The sequence below is a fragment of the Suricata suricatta genome, chromosome 5 (genome assembly GCF_006229205.1).
Source record: "Suricata suricatta isolate VVHF042 chromosome 5, meerkat_22Aug2017_6uvM2_HiC, whole genome shotgun sequence".
Lineage (NCBI taxonomy): Eukaryota > Metazoa > Chordata > Mammalia > Carnivora > Herpestidae > Suricata > Suricata suricatta.
Window position 1 is genome coordinate 81,123,175 of NC_043704.1, and position 21,710 is coordinate 81,144,884.

General features: G+C 42.0%; 1 protein-coding gene across 3 annotated transcripts in view; it reads left to right on the forward strand.

The window, feature by feature from the left end:
- Positions 1-21,710, forward strand: part of LIPH (lipase H) — a 49,465-nt gene that overhangs the window by 13,573 nt on the left and 14,182 nt on the right. The window contains exons 2-8 of one of the 3 annotated variants that reach the window (XM_029939710.1): positions 4,429-4,796; positions 5,449-5,557; positions 10,804-10,905; positions 12,957-13,046; positions 16,119-16,286; positions 17,723-17,818; positions 20,089-20,200. In XM_029939710.1, the coding sequence (XP_029795570.1) occupies positions 4,429-4,796; positions 5,449-5,557; positions 10,804-10,905; positions 12,957-13,046; positions 16,119-16,286; positions 17,723-17,818; positions 20,089-20,200 (1,045 nt within the window). The remainder of the gene's footprint in view (positions 1-4,428; positions 4,797-5,448; positions 5,558-10,803; positions 10,906-12,956; positions 13,047-16,118; positions 16,287-17,722; positions 17,819-20,088; positions 20,201-21,710) is intronic. The other 2 variants (XM_029939711.1, XM_029939712.1) reach the window with 2 other exon arrangements.

Genomic DNA, 21,710 nt, shown 5'->3' on the forward strand with positions numbered 1-21,710 from the left:
TGACTCAGTGGGTTAAGCATCTGAATTAGGTTCAGGTCTTGATCTCAGGGTTCATGAGTTCAAGCCCCGCATCAGGCTCTCTGCTGTCAGCACAGAGCCTGCTTCGAATCCTCTGTTCACCTCCCCGCTCTGCCTCTCTCTCCCTCTCTCTCTCTCTCTCAAAAATAAACACTAAAAAAAATCTTGTAAAAAAATCTACTTGTTCTGCCCCTCTTGCCTTTCAGTAACTGTGCATTGTAAGGGGTCTAGTAAAGGCTCAGTGGATCAAGGAGGTTGGCTGACTATTCCATAGACATGAAAGGTGTGGCAGATGTGCTGCGAAATAGCTCTGGCCCAAACTTTACAACTCTTATCTGAGCCTTCCAATGACTCACATATGTGACTCCTGACACATTGGCCTAATATTACTCAGACCTAGCAAATAAAAAGTCCCCTTCTTTGGAAGGGGATCTCTCCCTTCCCCAGTATGACCTCATTTGTAATTAATTTCCAAGCATTCATTTCTGAGCCAAGTGAAAGATGGCATGATTTCCCCAGGCCACCTGGTGAGTCAGTTACACTAGGAGGAACATAGCCCAGTTCTCCTGACGGCTGAGACCAAGAGGTTCGGCCCTACCTCAGGACACCTCCTGCTCAGTAAGATGACTAATTAAACAGTCCATTATTTGCTCTGGATCTTGCTCTACAAGCCCCAGACAAGTTTCAGTCCACCTTCTCCCAGAGCATGCAATGTACAGGAAGAGAAAAATGAAAGGGGCCAAGAGATGGAGAAAATATTCACATGGATGAGTGATTATGTTCTGGCATTTAATGCACAACATAGTGACTATCGTTAATTATACCATACTGCAGACTTGAAATTTGCTAAGAAAGTAGATCTAAAATGTTCTTGCCACATCCACAAAAATATGTAACTCTGTGGGTGCATTACCTTATTGTGGAAATCACTTTACAGTATACACATATATGCAATCATCATATTTTACAATACTTACTCAATAGGACTTGTCAATTATATCTCAGTAAAGCTGTGGGAGAGGGGAGGACAGACAATCTAAGCATGCCTCACTGTATATACTAGTTGACAGTGTAGAGCAAAAGGAGGAATATGTGAGCTTGGGGCTCAGTTTTTAACCAGTATTTTCTAGGGTGAGGGATTTCAAAGCCTCAATTGTTAACCTTCTGTTCGAGCTTTTTCTGCTCCTTCTATTTTGGAACTCCATTCATTGCTGAGTATCCAGAGCCTCTGCAAAAAGTTGCAAATAAAAGGATACACAGGGGTGCCTGGGTGGCTTAGTCAGTTAAGCATCCGACTTTGGCCTAGGTTATGATCTAACAGTTCGTAGGTTCGAGCCCAGAATTGGGCTCTGTGCTGACAGCTCAGAGCCTGGAGCCTGCTTCAGATTCTGTGTCTCCCTCCCTCTCTGCCCCTCCCCCGCTCATGCTGTGTCTTTCTCAAAAATAAACATTTTAAAAAAGCATACATGAATGGACCCAGGTTATTGAGAAAGCATAGAGGGGTATCTGGGTGGCTCAGTCCATTAACTGTCTGACTTCAGCACAGGTCATGATCTCATAGTTGGTGAATTTGAGCCCCGCATCAGGCTCTGTGCTGACAGTTCAGAGCCTGGAGCCTGCTTCAGATTCTGTGTCTCCCTCTTTCTCTGCCCCTCTCCTATTCATGCTCTTTCTCTTTCTCACTCAAAAATAAATAAACATTAGAAAGAAAGAAAGAGAAAGGAAGGAAGAGAAAGGAAGAAAGAGAAAGAAAGAAAGAAAGGAAGAAAGAGGCTCAGAATGAGGGGATTGCAATTCCTGGGTGTGCACATATAGATATACTGAGAATAAGGGTCTAGGGCAAACGGTTCTGAAATTTCTACTGGAGGAAGGTACAGCAGGTATTTCCCAGGTACTCTTGTCTCCTTTGGCCACTTGCAAGTCAGTAGTCCTTTTCTGCGCCCTCTCATGAAGAACAGCCATCCGCAGGACCTTGCCCCCTCTCCTGAATAGCTAAAGGACCATCTCCAACTCGCACCTAGGGATTGTTTGTTGCTCCACTTCACCTCCTCCTTGGCTCTTCTCTCTCAGCCAAATAGGACTTAGGAGAGTGGGTCCTAACCGTTTTAAATAGTTTTTGTAATTAAAAGACCCGACAGTTTTCTCAAACACCCTATTGTTGAGTCTGCATGCCAGTGTTGATCAGAGATTTACTTTGAGCTTTCATTTGATTGGGATTCTTGATCAAGACTTTATATAATGTTATAAAAGTAACACTTTATTTCAGTACCCAAGAACCCCAAGGCCTCCTTCCTTCCTAACTCCTCTTTCATGCTGTATCTTGATCTTTAGTTCATTTCCAGCTTCCTGTTCCCTTTCAAGCAGAAGACCTAATCATTCTTACCTACTTTCATTTTCTGTCATCAGAACTGTCAACCTCCCTCCTGCTTTACATGCTACTGATACTGCCCTTGGCTTTCTTTTTTTCCTTTTATTTAAGCCTTTTCTTTGGAAATAATTTAAAACTTACAGAAAAGCTACAAGAATTTAAGAAAAAATACACAGAACACCAGTAATCCTTTACAGGGACTCACCTACTGCTAAGATTTTGCTACAAATGCATTATCATTTACTGTCTCTCTCTTTGCCTAGTTTTTTTTCTGAACCACTTGAGAATAATTTGTCCATTTAGTTATAAACACTTTAGTTGTATTTCCCAAGAATTCAGACTTTCTCCCACAAAACCACTATATAGTTATCAACCTCAATTAATGTAATGCCAATACCATAATTTTATCTAATTTAGTGTTCATATCCCAATTTTGTCAATTGATCCAATAATTTCTTGCATAGCATGTTTTTTGCTTCCATTACAGGATCCAATCTAAGACCAGATATTGCATTTATTTGTCATACCTCTTCAATCTCCTTTAATCTAGAGCATTTCCACAGCCTTCCTTTGTCATTTATGACATTGATCATTTTTAAGAATACAGGTCCTTTTTATTTTTAATTTTTAAATTATTTATTCACTATTTTTGTGCGTGTGCCATAAGTTTCCTTCCCTGTCAGCCTGGCCACAGTTAAATCACACCCAGCCAGGTCCTTTTTTCTAAAAAAAAAAGTGACTATTCCTCATTTTGTGTTTGTCTGGTTTTCCTCCTCGGTTAGATTCAGGTTAATACACTCCCCCCAGGAATCCTGCAGCAAGAGGCACATGTGTCCATCCCTCCTTGGTAATGTTCAGTTTGATAACCTAGTCAAGATGTTGTTCCATTTCTCCATTGCACACTTACTGCTTTCCCCCTACTTACTAATTAGCAGTCAGTGGGAGGAAGTTTAAGAAAATACACATGTGCTCCTTCTCAAAATAACCACCTCCTCAGTTGAATTCTTGCATAACCAATTTATTATGATGGTTGCAAAATGATGAGTTTCAACCCCAGCGTTCACTCCACATTTGCCAGCTCGCATTCAGCAATATACCATATGCGTCCTCCTATCTCTTCCATTTGTTTCTTTGCTTGTTATGGAATCGTAGATCCCTAGTTTTCCTGAAAGGCCCATAGTTCGTTACTGTCCTTAATTATTTTGTGCTCAAATTATCCCAGATCTGGCCAGCGGAGGCCCCTTCAAGCTGGCTTTCTGTGTCCTTGTGACATGTTTTTAAACACTTTCTTACTTTCTGCTATGACAAGATGCTTCAGCCTCATCTTTTGCTTTTCTCCACCTCATCTCCAACCTTTCTCCTAAAACCATCCTTAAAGCTTACTCTAAGCAGGATGAATGCTTGAAGATGGTGCTTTAGGAATAAAGAAGGATAGGGTCCGAGACGGCACCATGGTTCAACTGTTTCAGATGCTACTTAAAGGCTCAGAGCAAGGTCCATCACGTCTTTAACTGTTGTCCCAGGCAGGTGCTCTAGACAAGGAAAGAGGTGCTTGGACCATGCAGATGCAGTTACCAAGGCCTCACGATGTGCCGGGCACTGTGAGGGATATGCAGATTACAAGATACCGTTCCAAGGAAGTGATCCAGTAAGAGAGACACACATGTATATAAATACCCATAATACACTCCTGAACGTGTTTTCATTTTGCTGTCAAATAGGCACACACAGGGTTTTGGGGCATTCTGGGATGAAAGACAGTATTAGGGATGGGAGAGTTGGAGTAGGCTTCATCGGGGTAACTTTCAGATTAGACCTTAAAGGAGAGTTAGATTTGGAAAAATGGTTTTCCTGCTGAAAAAGAAGTCCCTACTTATGTATGCTGAATAACGTATGACATTGCAACTTCAATCAACTCGATCCAGCCTTCTGCTGGGTGCTGTAAAGCACAGAAAGAACTCCAGGGAATGTAGGGCAGTATTCTTGCTTGATGCCCAACTAAAGAAAGAACCGTCATGATGCCATATAATTTTTATTTTCAGACACAGATGAAACATGCCCTTCATTCACCAGACTGAGCTTTCACAGTGCAGTGGTTGGTACGGGACTAAATGTGAAGTTGATGCTCTACACAAGAAAAAACCTGACCTGTGCACAAGTCATCAACTCCACAGTTTTTGGGAACTTGAATGTGACCAAGAAAACGACCTTCGTTGTCCATGGATTCAGACCTACAGGCTCCCCTCCAGTTTGGATGGAGGACTTAGTACAGAGTCTGCTCTCTGTGGAAGACATGAACGTGATTGTTGTTGATTGGAATCGAGGAGCTACAACTGTAATATACAACCACGCCTCTAGTAAGACCAGAAAAGTAGCAGTTGTCTTGAAGAACTTCATCGACCAGATGTTGGTAAGAGAGAATTCTCTTATATGATTCAGGGGCAAATTGAAACTGGCCCATTATCTGGAGATTTAAAACCAAGAGATATCTGCAGTGAACAGAGGGACTATTTTCAAAACCTGAATAAGCCCCGGGGAATGTAGAGGGGATGCCTAGAGGGAAGGCCCATACATGCGGTGAGGAAGTTGTGCACTGCGCACCTATGGGAGCACCATTGTCATTGTTCACATCTCAGATCTGTATATTTATTATGATATTTTTCCTTCCTCAGGAAGGGATGTCTTTTTCTAATTCACATAAAAGTATCTTATATCAGAGAAATTTTGTCTAGGGGCTTTCTGGTTTCTAGCAGAAGCATGAATAGAGACACCATGGCATAAAGGTAAGGCCCAGGCTTGGAGTTGAACAGACTGGTTTGAACACCCAATTGCCTGATACTGGGCAGGTTACTTTGACTCTGGGCCTCAGTTTCCTCACCTGTATAATCAAAGAATAGTGTTTACTTTGTTGTTGTGACATTTAAATGAGCTCATAGATATAAGTTGCTTAGAAATGTTTCTCTGAAGGACTGTTTTCAAAGTCAAGTTTAGGAAATTTCTCCAAATGTTGTCAACTCCATCGCCCCTCACAATTTATAATGATGGACCTCTTGAAATTCCAGGTAGAAGGAGCTTCTCTTGACAACATTTATATGATTGGAGTAAGTCTAGGAGCTCACATATCCGGGTTCGTTGGAAAGATGTACAATGGGCAGCTGGGGAGAATTACAGGTAAGGCATTCTGTGAATGGGCATGGGGTAGTTGGCCTGGGCAGGGTGTGCACTGGGAGATCATGATACAGACAATCCAAATCCTTGGGTTCAAAGTCAGCTCTTCCAATTATTTAACCTCTCTGAGTGTGTGCCCGTTGTGCAGAGGAGAGACCATAATACTGACCTCAGGTTATTATTTAGTGAAATATGTGTAAAGCACTTGTAAATTGTATATGCCATAGAAAAGATTGGTGGTAACTTTATTTCTGTTATGGTTAGGAATAACAGCTATGTCCTACGGGGATTTGATCTGTGCTGTTCAGATAGCCATCTTTCTTTTATTTAATCTAAGATAGCCTGAACTACATACTTAATACGTTTCCATCCCAGGCACAGCTGGAGTCTCATCATGGGAAAATGAGATAGGAATTTTAATAGTGGGGTTTACTCTCTGAATATCAGCTTTCAGGACAAAGCTGAATGAAATCTCAGAAACACAGCAGGTGAAACCCCAAATAAAGGTTCCCTTGCTGATTTTTCTCACCTACTGCTCTGGTAACTTTCCACAGCTACAGAGGACATGATGAGGGAGGTTTTCTGTTTCAGAGACTCAGGCTTCTCCCTCCATTCATACCCTTCCCGGAATCCATCCTCACACAGACAGAGCTATTTTCAATCTAGAAAATCTGGAGGGTAGAAGTGAATGAGGAAGAAGAGATTCAAACCAACTATACTTGTCAGGTAAACTTTTAGGGACACTGTCTCTGAATGTGCTACCTGACTGGTAGCCCTGGGCAAGTCATGCTCCCTCCCTCTCTCTCTGTCTCTGCCTCTGTCTCACTCACACACACACACATCATGGGTGTCTCCTCTAGCCCTGCTATTTAAGATCACATTGTTTTTGTTTTTTCTGGATTTTTTTTCTTTAAAAAAAATTTTTTTTAATGTTTTATTTATTTTTGATACAGAGAGAGACAGAGCATGAGAGGGGGAGGGTCAGAGAGAGAAGGAGACAGAACCAGAAGCAGGCTCCAGGCTCTGAGCTGTCAGCACAGAGCCCGATGTGGGGCTCGAACCCACGAACATGAGATCTGACCTGAGCTGAAGTCGGAGGCTTAGCCGACTGAGCCACCCAGGCGCCCCTGGATTTTTTTTCTCACTTTCATCTCAGGGACCAAGGCCTCCCTCACCTTACTTACCTGCTTTTTTACATTTTTAATATCATCATTATTTTTTTTATGTTTTAGAAAGCAACACATCCTTTTAAAAAAATTTCATCTCCCTTATGGGATCAAAGGACAGGCAGCTTGAATCTGCTTGCGTCCCTTATCTTTTGGAAACTCTTCTCCTGGTGGGTGGAACTCCCCCAGCTAGTGTGCTAAGAAACTGAATAGCTCTCAAAAAAAAAAAAAAGTCCTGATTTTCAGTATTTGCTGATCTCCATGCTCTGAATACTCTCACCACTGCTGATTTCAGGCTATTAGCCTGACACTAACAGCCACAAAGTTTGGGAAGAAATGAGCAAAATCTCTCCAGTGCTGGCCCTGGAGGGCTCCAGCCCACTTCTACTTCCTTATTCAGCTCACTCCCAGTTTGGTTCCCAGCAAACCTGTTCCCACAACTACTGTGAATGTGAGTGCAGTGAAACCTGGTTTCTGACCACGGAAATTCCCCAAGCCAGCCCGCCTTCCACTCCAGGCCCATGCGGCCCTGCTCTGTGGCCCGGACTCAGCTAATGGTCCACAGCTCCGTTTTCTGTCTCCCCTGACTTCCCCATGTCCTCCTATTCTTCATTCTCTCTGGTCCCCAAAGTCAAATCTCAGCTCTTCTCCAGAGCAGCTTCAGGGGTGAAGCGTTTCCCTTCTCTGCTCACCTTCCATCACCTTTTCCAACTGGGATCACTGGATTGTGAAGTGGAAACTTGGCCTGTTGCCTAAGGATGAAATTCATACCCAACTCCCCAAAATTGAATGTTTTGCTTGTTAATTATCTGGCCTGTAATGGCTGCTTTGTTTCTTCCATTTCTCTTCTTTCTTCTGCCCTTCCTTTTGTTTTTTCTCTCTCCAGGCACAACACTGGTTTATTTCTTATGACTTCCTAATATACATATTTTTACATTTTAAGTAGGCTCCCTGCCCAGTGTGGGGCTTAAACTCATGACCCTGAGATTAAGACTCAGGCTCTACTTACTGAGACAGCCAGGTGCCCCTATGTCTCTTTAGCTTCTTTAACACAAGATGGCAGAGCATAAGTGGATTTTAAAATATTCCAAGTACAGTATGGAAACCAATTTGACAATAAATTATATTTAAAAAATATTCCAAGTACCTGTATCACTTGATAATACATTACATTTTCTTCTCAAACTTAAGTGTGTATAAAAATCTCCTTAGGGGTGCTAGTTACAATCCCAACTTGCTGAATCAGCACTCTGGGGGTGGGGTCCAGGAGTGTACTTTTAACCAGACCATGGTCTGAACACCCTACGTTAAGAAATAACCGTAGAGCTATGCTGTCCAATACAGCAGCCACTAAAGATATGTAGCACTGAGCACTTGAAGTATGGCTAATGCACACTGAGATGTTCTGTGAGTCCAAGACACACCCTGGGTTTCAAAGACTAAGTAAAAAGAAAAGGATATTAAAAATCCCAATTTTTGTATATGGAGTACATGTTGAAATGATAATGTTTCAGATATGCTAGGTTAAATAAATTGGGTTAGATACAATGTATTATTAAATTTAATCCTCCTCCGGGTGCCTCGGTATCTCAGTTGATTGAGCATCTAACTCTTGATTTTGGCTCAGATCATGATCGCAGGGTCATTGGACTGACCCTGAGCTGGGCTGTGTGTTGAGCCCTGAGTTCAGCCCTGTGCTGAACACGTAGACTACTTAAGGTTCTCTCTCTCTCTCTCTCTCTCTCTCTCTCTCTTCCCCTCTCCCCTACTCACACACGCTCTCTCTCAAATAGATAAATAAAATAAAATAAGAAAACTAATTCTCCTTAATTCTATTTACTTTTTAAGATTGGTTTCTAGAAAATTTAAAATTATATATGTAGCTCATATTATTGACAGTGTTGCCTTAGGGAATTCATGGTGAAGTTGGGGATGGGAATATGAGGTCTCTGAAACGGAATGCAAAATGTCAGCTGTCTGTCCTGGGGAGAGGTTTAGAGCTTTCATCAAATTCTCTAACTGGTTAATACTATGATAAAAGCCAATGAGGGGCACCTGGGTGGCTCAGTCGGCTAAGCATCTGACTTCAGCTTAGGTCATGATCTCACGGTTAATGAATTTGAGCCCCGTGTCACTGCACTCCAGCTTGGAGCCTGGAGCCTGCTGCAGATTCTCTGACTCCCTCTCTCTCTCTGCCCCTCCCCCACTCATGCTCTGTGTCTGTGTGTGTCTCTCTCTCAAAAATAAACATAAAAAAAAAGCCAGTGAACACTACTATCTAGACACTTTTCATGTGATCTTTGAGCAGTAAGAAAGCTCTGTTTTCTCACTTTGTTTCTATTCTGTAATAATCTCAAAACATTCTGGATTCAGATCCAGGAGTCCTTTTATATGTCTTGAAATAGCCACTAATTCTACTTCCATTTTGCAGATTTAAAAAAACTGAGCTTCAGAGAAGTAAAGTGGCCTGCCTAAGGTCACACAGCTGGGTGGTGTTAGGTTTGGGTCCCATGTCACATCCATCTGACTCCAATGGTCTCTGTCCACACAAAGAGTATCGCTTTTTTGGGGCACCTTAACTGTGATTTTTGGCTGGCATTGTCAGCTGATTATTTGCTACGAATTGTCACTAAGGTGATCATATATCCAAGCTTACTATCCCGTCTCCATTTGGGTCTTCTGTCCTGACATAATTGTCAATAGCACCCTTATCCCTCTCAAATTTGCTCCAGTTTGAATGTTAAATAGTAATCCAAGTTATCTGCTATGGATCTGGAGGCTGCTGTAAACTGGGGCGCTGCCTGTTCATTGTCTGAGACCAGAAGGGCTTCCTTGAGCAAACTCTTTGCAAGGTTATGAGTTTCTCGTGCTGGGTTGGGAATGTCCTGAGGACTTGGGTGTCTGGCTATTGATCCATCTCATATCAGTTTCAGTTGAGAGCCAATTGAGAAAAAAGAAAAACTAGACGGGTGGGGAAGAGATAGATAAGGAAAGGAGGCAAATAAAGGCAAGTCTTGAGGAAGCAAAAGAGTGTTGGGAGAGGAGACATGGAAAGACTGAGGCTAGAACCAAGGAAGTTGAGGCAAGAGTGCTAGCTCTTGGATTTTATATCTAACACCAGGGGATGGAAGATGTCATTTAAAATGTCTTTCATAGGTTAAAAGTTTTGAGACATCCCTTGGAACGTTCTTCACTCCAGGTAGGTTTCTAGTAAGCAGGGCCTTTGAGTACCTCTGGTGTTTTCTTGTTACTGTTTTAAAGTTGTTGGCTTGTGGTTACAACATGGCAGGAGCTGCACTCTTGTTTTTCCAGCTGATGGCTAGGAACGCCCAGCTAACATTGACCAAGGGCAAGAAACCAGCTCAGGCATTTATGGAGTAGGTTAATTCTGTAGGAACTGACACCCACTTTATTTCCCTCTTTGCTATCTGGCCTGACCAGTGAGTTTCATACTTTCCCACTGAGCTTGCCAAACCCAGTGCAATGAAACCGAGAGCTCAACCGAGAGAGTTTGTTGCATTGTGAGGCTGCTGCCGCTCTGGTTAAGACACTTGATCTCCCTGAACCTCAGTTCATGCATCTGTAAAATGGGGATAATAGCTACCCTGCCTCCCTAACAGGCTTGTGATGAGGATCATATGAGCTAGGATATATGAATAAAAATTGAAACTGTAATGGAGTTTTATTAATAATAAGGACAGGTTGAGTGGGGTTTCTGGGTCTTTAAAATGGAATTAGGATAAGTATAGCATCTGCTTTTTATATGCACCTTCGGGTGCTTTTTCCTGAGGAACCAGTTCATCCCCATGCCCCTGGTCCCCACATGTCTGTGCTCTCCCTGAACAAGATATAATGGAGTCTGGATGCCATTCTCAGAGGGCACTGCCAGGGAACCATCTCTTCTGTGGGAAAAGGCTACAGGGCTGAAGAAAGGAGGCTGACAAAGCAGGATGAGAATGTGAGTGCTTGCCCACCCGAGGGTGCCCTGCAGCCTATTTGCCATCCTCATGGGGAGGGATCAAAAACCTGGTTACAGATGACTCATGGCGTGGGGCTGCCAAGCCGACTCCGTTTTCTTTCCAGGTCTCGACCCTGCGGGCCCTTTATTCAACGGGAGACCTCCTGAGGACAGATTAGATCCTGGCGATGCACAGTTCATTGACGTCATCCACTCCGACACTGATGGTAACATTCCTGTCCTTGTGGGTCAGTGAGCACCCTGCTTCCAGACTCCTAGAGTCTCCCCCTGAGGGGATCATCATGCAGGCCTGGGCCAGGCTCCTCCAGATTCCCTCTTCCTGCGGGCAGGCTTCCAAATCCACCCAAGTACGGAAGGGACACTGGCTTAATGCAGGCATCCAGGATTTCTTGCTGGAGTGGAGGTGCTGTTCTCCATCAACTTTTCTTATTTTTAAAGTGATCATCTTGACCCTTCAATGACAGGGTGATTTGCACATCATGTGGACAAATGTTTCCATATATGCAGTAGGGTTTGGATCTGTAACTTCTGTTTTTGTTGGGTCTTTCTCATTATTTTCTTAAGCTGAAGGAAATGTTCAAGTGTTGTGTCTCTCTCTGGAGAGCAATTCTGAGCCACCTCTAGCTCTCCAGCTCTCTCTGAATCTTGCTGGCCATTTCTGTCTTTTATGGTGCTGATTTCTTAACTGGGCTTTGGTACAGGACATAGGGGTTGGGGTGATGTAAAGGGGACAAGAGCTAAAGTAGGAACTTGGGGAAGGCTGAGGGGACAGAGCAGAGCAGTCTTTAATAGTATGTACCCTCTTTGCGATACAGACACCCAGAAAACCCTTGATTACCTATCACGGCTCCCTGGGGTGGTAGTCAGCAGCTGTCGGCCTTGGTTCGCAGTTTGCAAAGCATTACCTTACTTGAGTGCGGTACCTCGATGCCATTTTTTTTTAAATGTTTTTTTTTTTATTTATTTTTGAGACAGAGCATGAGAGGGGGAGGGACAGACAGAGAGGGAGACACAGAATCTGAAGCAGGCCTCAGGCTCCGAGCTGACAGCACAGAGCCCGATGCAGGGCTCGAACCCACGGACATGAAATCATGACCTCAGCCGAAGTCGGAGGCTCAACCCGCTGAGCCACCCAGGCGCCCCCTTCAATGCCATTTTAATGCTGGATGCAATAGAGTAATTTATATTTTATTCTTGGAGAGAAAGTGAATTTTTAGGAAAGAGAATAAGCTTTGCAGTCAGGCAAGGGTGGACTCAGATCACAGGTTTTGTCCTTTCTAGTGGTGTCATTTAGTTCTGGGAGTTTTCTGACGCTCTGTAACTTACTTCACCTGAATTCACCAATGGCCACTTTTTGGACATTGTGAATGTTAGAAGAAAGGTATATAAAGTACCTAGTACTGTCCCCACAAACGCATCTAGGTTCTCAGTATATAATAGCTATTATTATTACTGCAATGATGTACTATGTGCACATGTACAAATAATCTTTTAAATCAAGCATTTGACTGATTAGTTTATAGTTATAAGGTTAAAGAGAATAAATAATTATTAAATCAATCTATATTTTTCCTGGTCCCCATTTTCTAGAAGAGTTTCCAATTAAAAACATTTTTTCTTGGGGCTCCCGGGTAGCTCAGTCAGTTAAGCATCCGACTTCAGCTCAGGTCATGATCTTGCAGTTAGTGAGTTTGGGCTGGGCACTGGGCTCTGTGCCAACAGCTCAGAGCCTGGAGCCTGCTTCAGATTCTGTGTGTCTCTCTCTCTCTCTGCTGCTCCCCCACTTGTGCTCTGTCTCTCTCTTTCAAAAATAAACAAACATTAAAAAAAATTAAAAAAAAATTTTTCTTACAAAGTAAAAGTTCATTTTTTCCTGTTTTTTTCTCTTTCTTTCCTGTTTTTTTTTTTTTTTTATTCATTAAAGTGACACAAATGCAATTAGAGACCCAGGAAGCACTGGCAATTAGAAGATTCCAGCCAAATATAAAGAAGAAACATATCATTTTATCAGACTTGCTGTGAAAGACTGACCAAAACTCTCTTACATCTTGAGAAATATTGGGAATAAATTCCCCTCCTGTCTTCATAATCTCCTAGATGGAAATCTCTGCTTCCTAACTAACTAGCTGGGTAGATTTGAGCAAAATATTTAAATGGGTGTAACAACAACAACACAACGCCTGCCTATATCCTTCAGGCAAATGAACTACAAGGTGTGAAAAGTTCAAAAATAAAACCATAGTATATTCTCCTTTAGCACTGGGCTACAAAGAGCCATTAGGAAACATAGACTTCTACCCAAATGGAGGATTGGATCAACCCGGTTGTCCCAAAACAATATTGGGAGGTAAGTGCAAATACTTTATATATTGTATAATAGTGGTTTTAAAAAGACATATTTTAAAAATTTGATATTATTCTATGGGTAATAGGGTTTTTTTTTTGATGTTTATTTATTTTTGAGAGAGAGATACAGAGCATGTGCCAGGGAGGGGCAGAGAGAGAGAGGGAGACACAGAAGCAGGCTCCAGGCTCTGAGCTGTCAGCACAAAGCCCGATGTGGGGCTCAAACCCACAAACCATGAAATCATGGCCTGAGTCGAAATCGGATGCTCAACCGACTGAGCCACTCAGGCACCTCAGGTAATAGTTTTTAATAGAAAACAAATGATCTGAGAAGATAGAGATAGTATAAATATAAATAAAAAAGGAAAAACTATTACTCAAATATACTACTTAAAAAACAACAACAATGCAGCATTATTGGCAATAGCCAAGATACGGAAGCAACCCAAGTATCCACTGATAGATGAATGGATAAAGAAGATGTGGTATATTTACACAATGAAATATTGCTCAGCTCTAAAAAGGAATGAGTCTAATCATTTGCTACAACATCGATGAATCTACAGGCTATTATGTTAAGTAAAATTAGAGAAAGACAAAGGGGAGATGGGAGAAATAGGTGAAGGAGATTAGGAGTGCACTTGCCATGATGAGCACTGAGGAATATATATAATTGCTGAATCACTATATTGTACATCTGAAACTAATGTATGTTAATTATACTTGATTTAAAAATAAATAAAAAATAAGTAACCATAACCATATGATTAAAAGCTATTATGAATGATTGCTCTCTCATGCAAAGGTATGTCCTTGACCTAGATATTCCATATCTATAATCTCTCCTAGAGAAATAATGGAAAATGTAAACAAAAATCAAAGTGCAAAAATATCTGGCACAGTATTATTTATAATAGCTAAATTTTTAGAAGTAATCTAAATATCCAATTTGGAAAATTGTCAAGTAACTATAGTACGCCCACATAAAGGAATATAATTGTTAAAAAGTCATATTTCCAGATTAATGAAAATGTTTATAATGGGATATTAAATGAAAAAGACTCAAAACACTACAGCATCATCCCAATTTGTTTTTTAAATGTGTATTTTACATGTGTAAATATAGAAAAAAAGACTAAACATAAATACTGCAAATAATTATTAGTGGTGAGCTCTGGATATTGGACTTCTCAGTGATTTTTACATCATTATTTCCCATTGTTTTGTATTTTTCTAAACCAGCATATTTTATTTTATAATAAGAAAAAACTCACAAAACAAAAAGTGGGTAGATGGTAACATAAAAGTAATAGTAGTATTTTATTTTGACAAAAAATAAAAACCATTCCTTAGGTGCTCTGAATCTGTATTTCACCTTTGCCAGAGAAAGGTAAACAATCATGAGTAGGATTCTAGAAAAAGACAATCTTGTTACAAAATGGTAGCTGTATATGGCCTATGGGGACATGGTGTTTAAAAATGATCCAGATGAAATGGCATAAGTAGGGTCAGACATATTTCTCCATAAATGGTGTGTGTTCAAATCCTGTCCTGTGTAATATAGGGTAAATACCTCTGAAGAGCCAAGGTAATGTGATTTGCTTATAAAGAACATTCTCTGTGCTGTTACCAACATTGTTGTTTTGGCAAATGGAAGTTCCGGGAACAATAAGTAAATATTGACTTAATCAGACTTGTTCCAGTCTGGCTTGGCCCCAGGCCAACCCATGCCTCTGCTCTCTTGCCCTAGTTTGTTTCTGTCCTTCACTGATCTTCTCTATGGGCATAAGTGGACTATAGGGAAAGGAGAAACATTGTCTGATTCCAGCACTCAGCTCCGTCCCTCTCCAAACCACCAGCTCATAATCATACTCCTCTTCTCATGGGGTTCACTCTTTCCTACTCATCCTCACCTCCTTTGATTACCCATATTTGGGACCCCGTTCCCCTTCATCATCTGACCCATGACCTTCCAACCACCTCTCAGTATTGAGTGCTGGATCATGTCCAACTCTTTTGACGCTGGCTCTGTGCCTTGCTGGCCTCCTCTCTCACCACTGCATCGCCAGGCACCCACCAGGAATTAACTGGAGGCTTGCCTCTGACATCTTCATGGCTTCTGGTGCCACCTCCTACTGCTCAGTCCCTCTCATTCCGCCTTTCACCCTGTAGCAGAAATGGAGCCCCTCCCACAGGGAAGGAGTACTCCCATTAGGGACCCCCTTAGGTCTCTGCCATGTCAGCCACCACCTTGGCTTGAGAACATTCTGGAGCTGTCATGGAGCCTTGTTAATTGAGTACAAGGTCCAGGAAAACTTTCTCACTCTCCATGACCCTCAGTAACGGTAGAGAATCCTCATGATTATCTCTTGCCAAATCCCTGTCATTACTCCTAATGCGTCTATTCTGAAAATTTCCCTATCTATAAACCCTCATCTCTTAGAGGTGATCTAGATTTGCCTTTTTACCTAGATTAAAGATCTCACCTGCAGGAGCCATTCTCTCTCTCCTATTTTGGTTTACAAGGTCTTCTTTACATTCTTCTTGCTCCCTCCTGCCCCCAGGGTGGAGGCATCTCCCATTCTTTTTCAAAGCTGTCTCCTTTCTCTGCCCTCCTTGGAGCTCTTCCTCTACCAATTACTCCTCAATGGCCTCTTTCTCTGATATCTTTACTAGTTAAAATGTGCTCTGCTGAAAATCTCTGGGAAACTCTGACTACAATTGAATCTTTCTGTCCTTTTCACTGACAAAAGAAGAACATAGGTTGAACTGATTCTACCACATAATAGCTGTGTGACCTTGGTCAAGTCATCTGAGCTCTCTGAGTCTCAATGTGCTACTAAGTAAAATGGGGATGATCGTGTCTATCTTTTTTTATCCTGCCACATGCCAGTATGAATTCTGATCCATGGGTTTTTATAAGGGTTAAATGGAATCAAATGCATTGAAGCTGTTATCACAGTGCCTGGCATATAGGAAACAGATGATGAATTGTGTGTGCCTATAATGTGTGATGCACGATTGTTAACTGCTATAACCGCTCTGCTCTTTCATCGTTCCCTTTACGATCAAGGAATGCAGTATTTTAAGTGTGACCATCAGAGATCTGTGTACCTGTACCTTTCTTCTCTGAGAGAGAACTGTACTATCACTGCATATCCCTGTGACTCCTACCGGGATTATAGGAATGGCAAGTGTGTCGATTGTGGCATGCCACAAAAGGAGTCCTGTCCCCTTCTGGGTAAGTCCAACAAGCAGTTTTACCCTCTGATTAACAAACTGTTCATTTTGGGTATATTCCTAGCACCATTTAACTGTCTAAAAATGGGCCTGAAAGTCACGTGTTTAAAAAAGAATGTACTTAGCTTTTTCTAGCCTATTTGTTCTGTGAAGTACTCTTGGACGTCCTAATCATAAACCGTGTTAGAAAAGCCATTTGTAAAGGGGTGGTAGGCATGAAGGAGGGCACTTGTTGGGATGAGCACTGGGTGTTATATGGAAACCAACTTCACAATAAACTATAAAAGAAAAAAAGAAAAAAGAAAAGCTATTTGTATACGGTTTCAGCTAGAGGGCAGTGCAACCTCCCTGGACACTCTAGCATAAAAAAGAAGGTTTCAAAGAGTTTCCAAGCCCACCCAGGGCATAGTCACCTTACAGAGCTTGCTCCCAGGGGGACAAAAACATCCTCTTTGCACACACAACCTCTTTGCTGAGGGAGGGTCACAGTGAACTCTGACTCTCCGGTCAAATGAGCCTCACAGAATGATCCTTTCCAACAAGCTGTGTCTATAAATGCCCTCACGCTGCACCCTGGTTCTCATGGGCACAAATGGGGTGGGGTAACAGATACTGTGGGGCTGCTTGGATATTTGCTAAGGGTTGGTAGAAATATTCCAGATGGTGAGGACTGGAAACTGGAGATGATGAGAATTTTCTGAAAGTTCACAGGAAAAACCCAAGTTAACATCAGGGCATGCTACAGACAAGGGTTCTCAACCTTGATTGTGCATAAATTAATTAGAAAGCTCTAGGGAGTTTTTTAAAAATTACTAATAGTGTTTCCATTCCAGATCAGTTAGTCAGCATGTGAAGGCCATTCTCTAGGGGTGGAGGCAGAGGAGAGAGAGAGAGAGAGAGAGAGAAAGACCTAACTGATGTGACTCAGCCTCATTCCTGCAGGCACAGGCATGAAGGAGAAGAGTGACCTGCTGGTGGACAGTCACTTAGCAAGTTCAGGTTCTGTGCAGTTTCGGGGCTTAATTGTAGTTCTTCAAAAAAGCACAATGCTTTGTAAGAGTGATGCTATTTTAGGTATAAACCTGAATCTGTTTTAATCTATAAAATGAGTGTATTACTGAAAAATGTCAGCACGCTTCTTAGTCTACCCAGTGTGTGAGAGAACCAGCATGCTAACGAGAACCATGATGTAATGTCAGTGAAAGGTAGTGTCATTTTGCCGGTCCCAGCTCTGAGGGACGGGGCGGCGAGGAAGGGACGGTGGATGCAGTGGAGGCGCCCCTGGGGGCCCTGTAGGTCCTCCCCCACAGGGGTGGGTATGAGGGAGATTGTCTTGGTGGTGTGGGGGCTCAAACTCTCTGCTCTCACCACCTCCCCAGCTGCTTTTATATTTATAGAATATATGTTAATGTTACATTTTCCCAATTTGCTTTACAGGCTATTATGCTGATAATTGGAAAGCATATTTAAAGCAGAAAGATCCTCCTATGACTAAAGCGTTCTTTGACACAGCGGATGAGAAACCTTTCTGCAGTGAGTGGTAGATGTGGTTTTTCGATTTTGCCCAAACTCTTTTTATTTTTTAAGTTTTTATTTTGAAAGAGAGAGCAGGGCGAGTGGGGGAGGGGCAGACAGGGAGGGAAAGAGAGATTTTCCAAACAGGCTCCATGCTGTCAGCACCCAGCCTGATGTGGGGCTTGAACCCACAAAACTGTGAGATCATGACCTGAGACGAAACTAAGAGTCAAATGCTTAACTGACTGAACTACCCAGGCAATCCCCCAAGCCCCTCCTTTAAAAAAAATTTTTTTTACTGTTTTTATTTATTTTAGAGAGAGAGAGAGAGAGACAGCATGAGCAGGAGAGAGTCAGAGAGAGAGACACACACAGAATCTGAGGACAGGCTCCAGGCTCTGAGCTAGCTGTCAGCACAGAGCCCGATGCGGGGCTCGAACCCACGAACCTCGAGATCATGACCTGAGCCGAAGCCCGACGCTTAACCGACTGAGCCACCCAGACGCCCCACCTCTCCTTTTTAAAAAATGGTTGAGTCTCAGCCTCTGGCTACCTCTTGGCAAATGAAGGCCATGGCAAAGTGTAGGCTTTGGAGCTTGGAAGACTTCAGTTGAATCCTGACTCTATCACATAATAGCTGTGTGACCTCGGTGAAGTGATATAAGCTCTTTGAGTCTCATTGTCCTGCTAGGTAATAATGCCTATCTCTGGGTTATAAGGATTAATCTCAACAAATCATAATTATTAGCTTCGCTGGATGGCTATTTTTTTTTTTTAATTAAAAAAAATTTTTTAAAATATACTCTATGCCACACATAGGGGTTGAACTTATGACCCTGGGACCAAGAGTGGCATGCTCTACTGACTGAGCCAGCCAGGCACCCCTTAGATGGCCATTCTACTCACCAACGTCTTCCAGAAAATTTGCTTGCCTCCCAAAAGACATGAGATTTCAGCAAGCTAAAATCAGGTGTCAGCTACATCTGCAGGTCAGTTTCAGCTCCACAGCAACCATGATGACCCTCTAAAGACATTGAGAGCTGGGCATTCCAGATGGGGGCTAAGTGGGGTAGCACATGATTAGATGACCTGAGAAGTAGAAATTTTCTGGGCATATGGATGTCTTACAATCTTGTCCCGCTTTTCACTTTTCTTAGGAGTAGCTCTTATAAAAGAGGGTGCAGATCAGTGGGGTTCCCTCCTTTGGAGCCATGTGTGGCAGCCCCAGGGATTGCTGTCTACCTGGTCCAAATGAGGCAAGTCCCTGAGTAATAATGGGCCATGAAATGGCAACTCCAGGGTGGATCTTATTCCTTTGTGGGACCAACATCTCCCTGAGCCTCTTTCCCTTCTTTGCAAATCTGATCAAGTGATAGCAGTCAGGCTATTGTGGTGGGATCCCCATCTTTCCAAAGCATCATTGACCCTGGGAATGTAGAGAGGAGGGAGGGAGAATAATTCTTTGAACATGTCATGCACCCTCATTTATTCAGTAGGAAATACTGGGTGCCTATAATTACAAAAAGGAATCCTTCCCAGTTATTGCTAGACTCTATTTTAGCTTTATTTTTTAAAAATCTATATTACTCAGGCAATATTGTATACATGTGCCCATATATTTACCATTTTTTTATTATGATTTTTTTCATGCATTTTGTAAATACAGGTAAGTGTGCTAATGATGGGAGAATACCGGAGCATGAGAAGGACTCAAAGAGGGAAACCTGACTTAGTCTGAGGGTCAGTGAAGGTCTCCTGAAGGAAGTGACTAAGCCAAAACCTGAAGGATGGGTTGGCAAAGGCGGCAAAGTAAGAGTGCCTGAGTGGGGAGAAGGCCCAGGAGCAAGAGGCAGCCTGGCAGTGCAGGTGATGCTGGTGGTGTGGCATGACCAGGGAAGAAATGATGGTGGCTGGTGGACTTGGCCCAGATTGTGGACAACCTTCTCAGCCATGGAGGGCCTCTACATGGCCACCTGCTCGGTGTATTCTAAAAGGCAGGAATGCAGCTAACCAATCATACTCAGCAGTAGGCCATGATACCTCAGTCAATAGGGTGGAACACCAAACATGACAACTGGAAACCATTGGATTCTGCCACCATGGAGGCCATCTTTACCAAAAGAATGGAAAGGAATATTGGAAAACTCTGTCCAAATCTTTGCAGAGAAACTAGAAGGAAGAGAACAAGAGACTCAAGTTATGAGAGAGGTTGGGTTTTTAGGAATTGACCTTTCATGGAAGCAGTTGAGAGTATCTCTCTCTTACTATGCTTTCTCTCTGTTTTGCAGTATATCATTACTTTGTGGACATTATAACTTGGAACAAGAACATAAGAAGAGGATCCATTACAATCAAATTGACAGACAGAGCTGGAAACACCACAGAATCCAAAATCAATCAGTAAGTTGGGCCCAGGTAGTTCGCAGTTTGGTATTTCCTTTTCTGATCAGAGAAATTAAGTCCCAAATATACCTACTCTCTGATTTATTTTTGCTCTACAAAAATATAAGGGGGCATTTTACGTAGTTGCTTCTCATGGTTCTTGATCTTCTAGGCTTTGTGCAAATGGAGCTGGTACAGGGATTTACTTTCTTTTCTTCCTTCCTCTCTTCCTTCCTTCTCTCCTTCTTCCCTACCTCCCTCTCCCTCCCTCCTCTCTCCTTCCCTTTCTTCCTCTCCTCCTTCCTTCCTTTGTTTAAACATTTAATTACAAAAGTCATCCTTGCTTGCTGTAAAGGACTTAAACAGTAAAGAAAAATATAACGTAAAATATGTAACATAAAAGTGCAAATACTTGCCCCATCCCAACAATGCCACACCTCCAGGCACCCACCCCCCACACATATTTCCATCTTTTTATGCACTCATAATATACATATAAATAAACATGTATGTTTCTGAAACTCAGAAAATGTGATTTGAAATAATAGAAAAATTGGAAACATGCTAAAAACCTAACAATGGGGAAAATGGCTAATTACATAGTCTTATATAATAAAATATTGTTCATACATTAATTTGTAAAACATATTAAATGAAATGCTTATAATGTGCTAAGTGAAAAATTCAGGATATCAAATTATATAATGTACAAGATTAGTTCAACAATGTAAAAAATTGAAAAAGAAATATGCCTAGTATGTTAGCTTGCCCTTGGGTGGTAGGAGTATGAGTACTTTATTCAGCTTCTCGTTACTTTTCGATCTTATATGATATTGTATACATGTAGTTTAAAAATAGTTAATTGTTTTCATCCATTAATTTTATAATCAGGAAAAAAGGGGGGAAATAACTCAAAAACCCTTTACTTAGGCAAAGAAATTTGAGGCTCATTTTATTCATTTACTTAGAAAACATTTTTGGGGTCCTATTATCTACAAGGCACTTGGGTTGTCTGTTGGCTTCACTCATAGAAGACCAACTGGAATGTCATCTAAAACTGGCAACTGCCTATGGGATCACCATGTAGATGAATAGAGGAGGAATGTGTTGGTGGTCTGGAGGTGACTTTTTTTTTTAATGCATCCTTGGATCATAATAACAACAGCCTTTATTGAACTAAACACATTACACAAGCTGGCTAATGCAATTTACACTGAAACCCTGTGAGGTGGTATTATACCATCTGTACTATATATATAGAAGAACACAGGCTTAGAGAGGCCAAGGGATTGGCCATTATCACACACTCTTCAGCGCCAATGTCCCCAAACCCAGTGGGGTTGCATTTTCAGAGAGGGCACCGCTAGGGAGCGCATGTTGAATAACCAGCGTCAGGTAGTTTTATGTGCTGTGATCTTTTTTTTTTTTTCCCCTTCTCCCTTAAAATTATCTTCAACTTTCCTTTACAGACATTAAAATCCACATCAGACAGTATTACAAATCTGGTTTCAACTGTCAAGTGTCATTT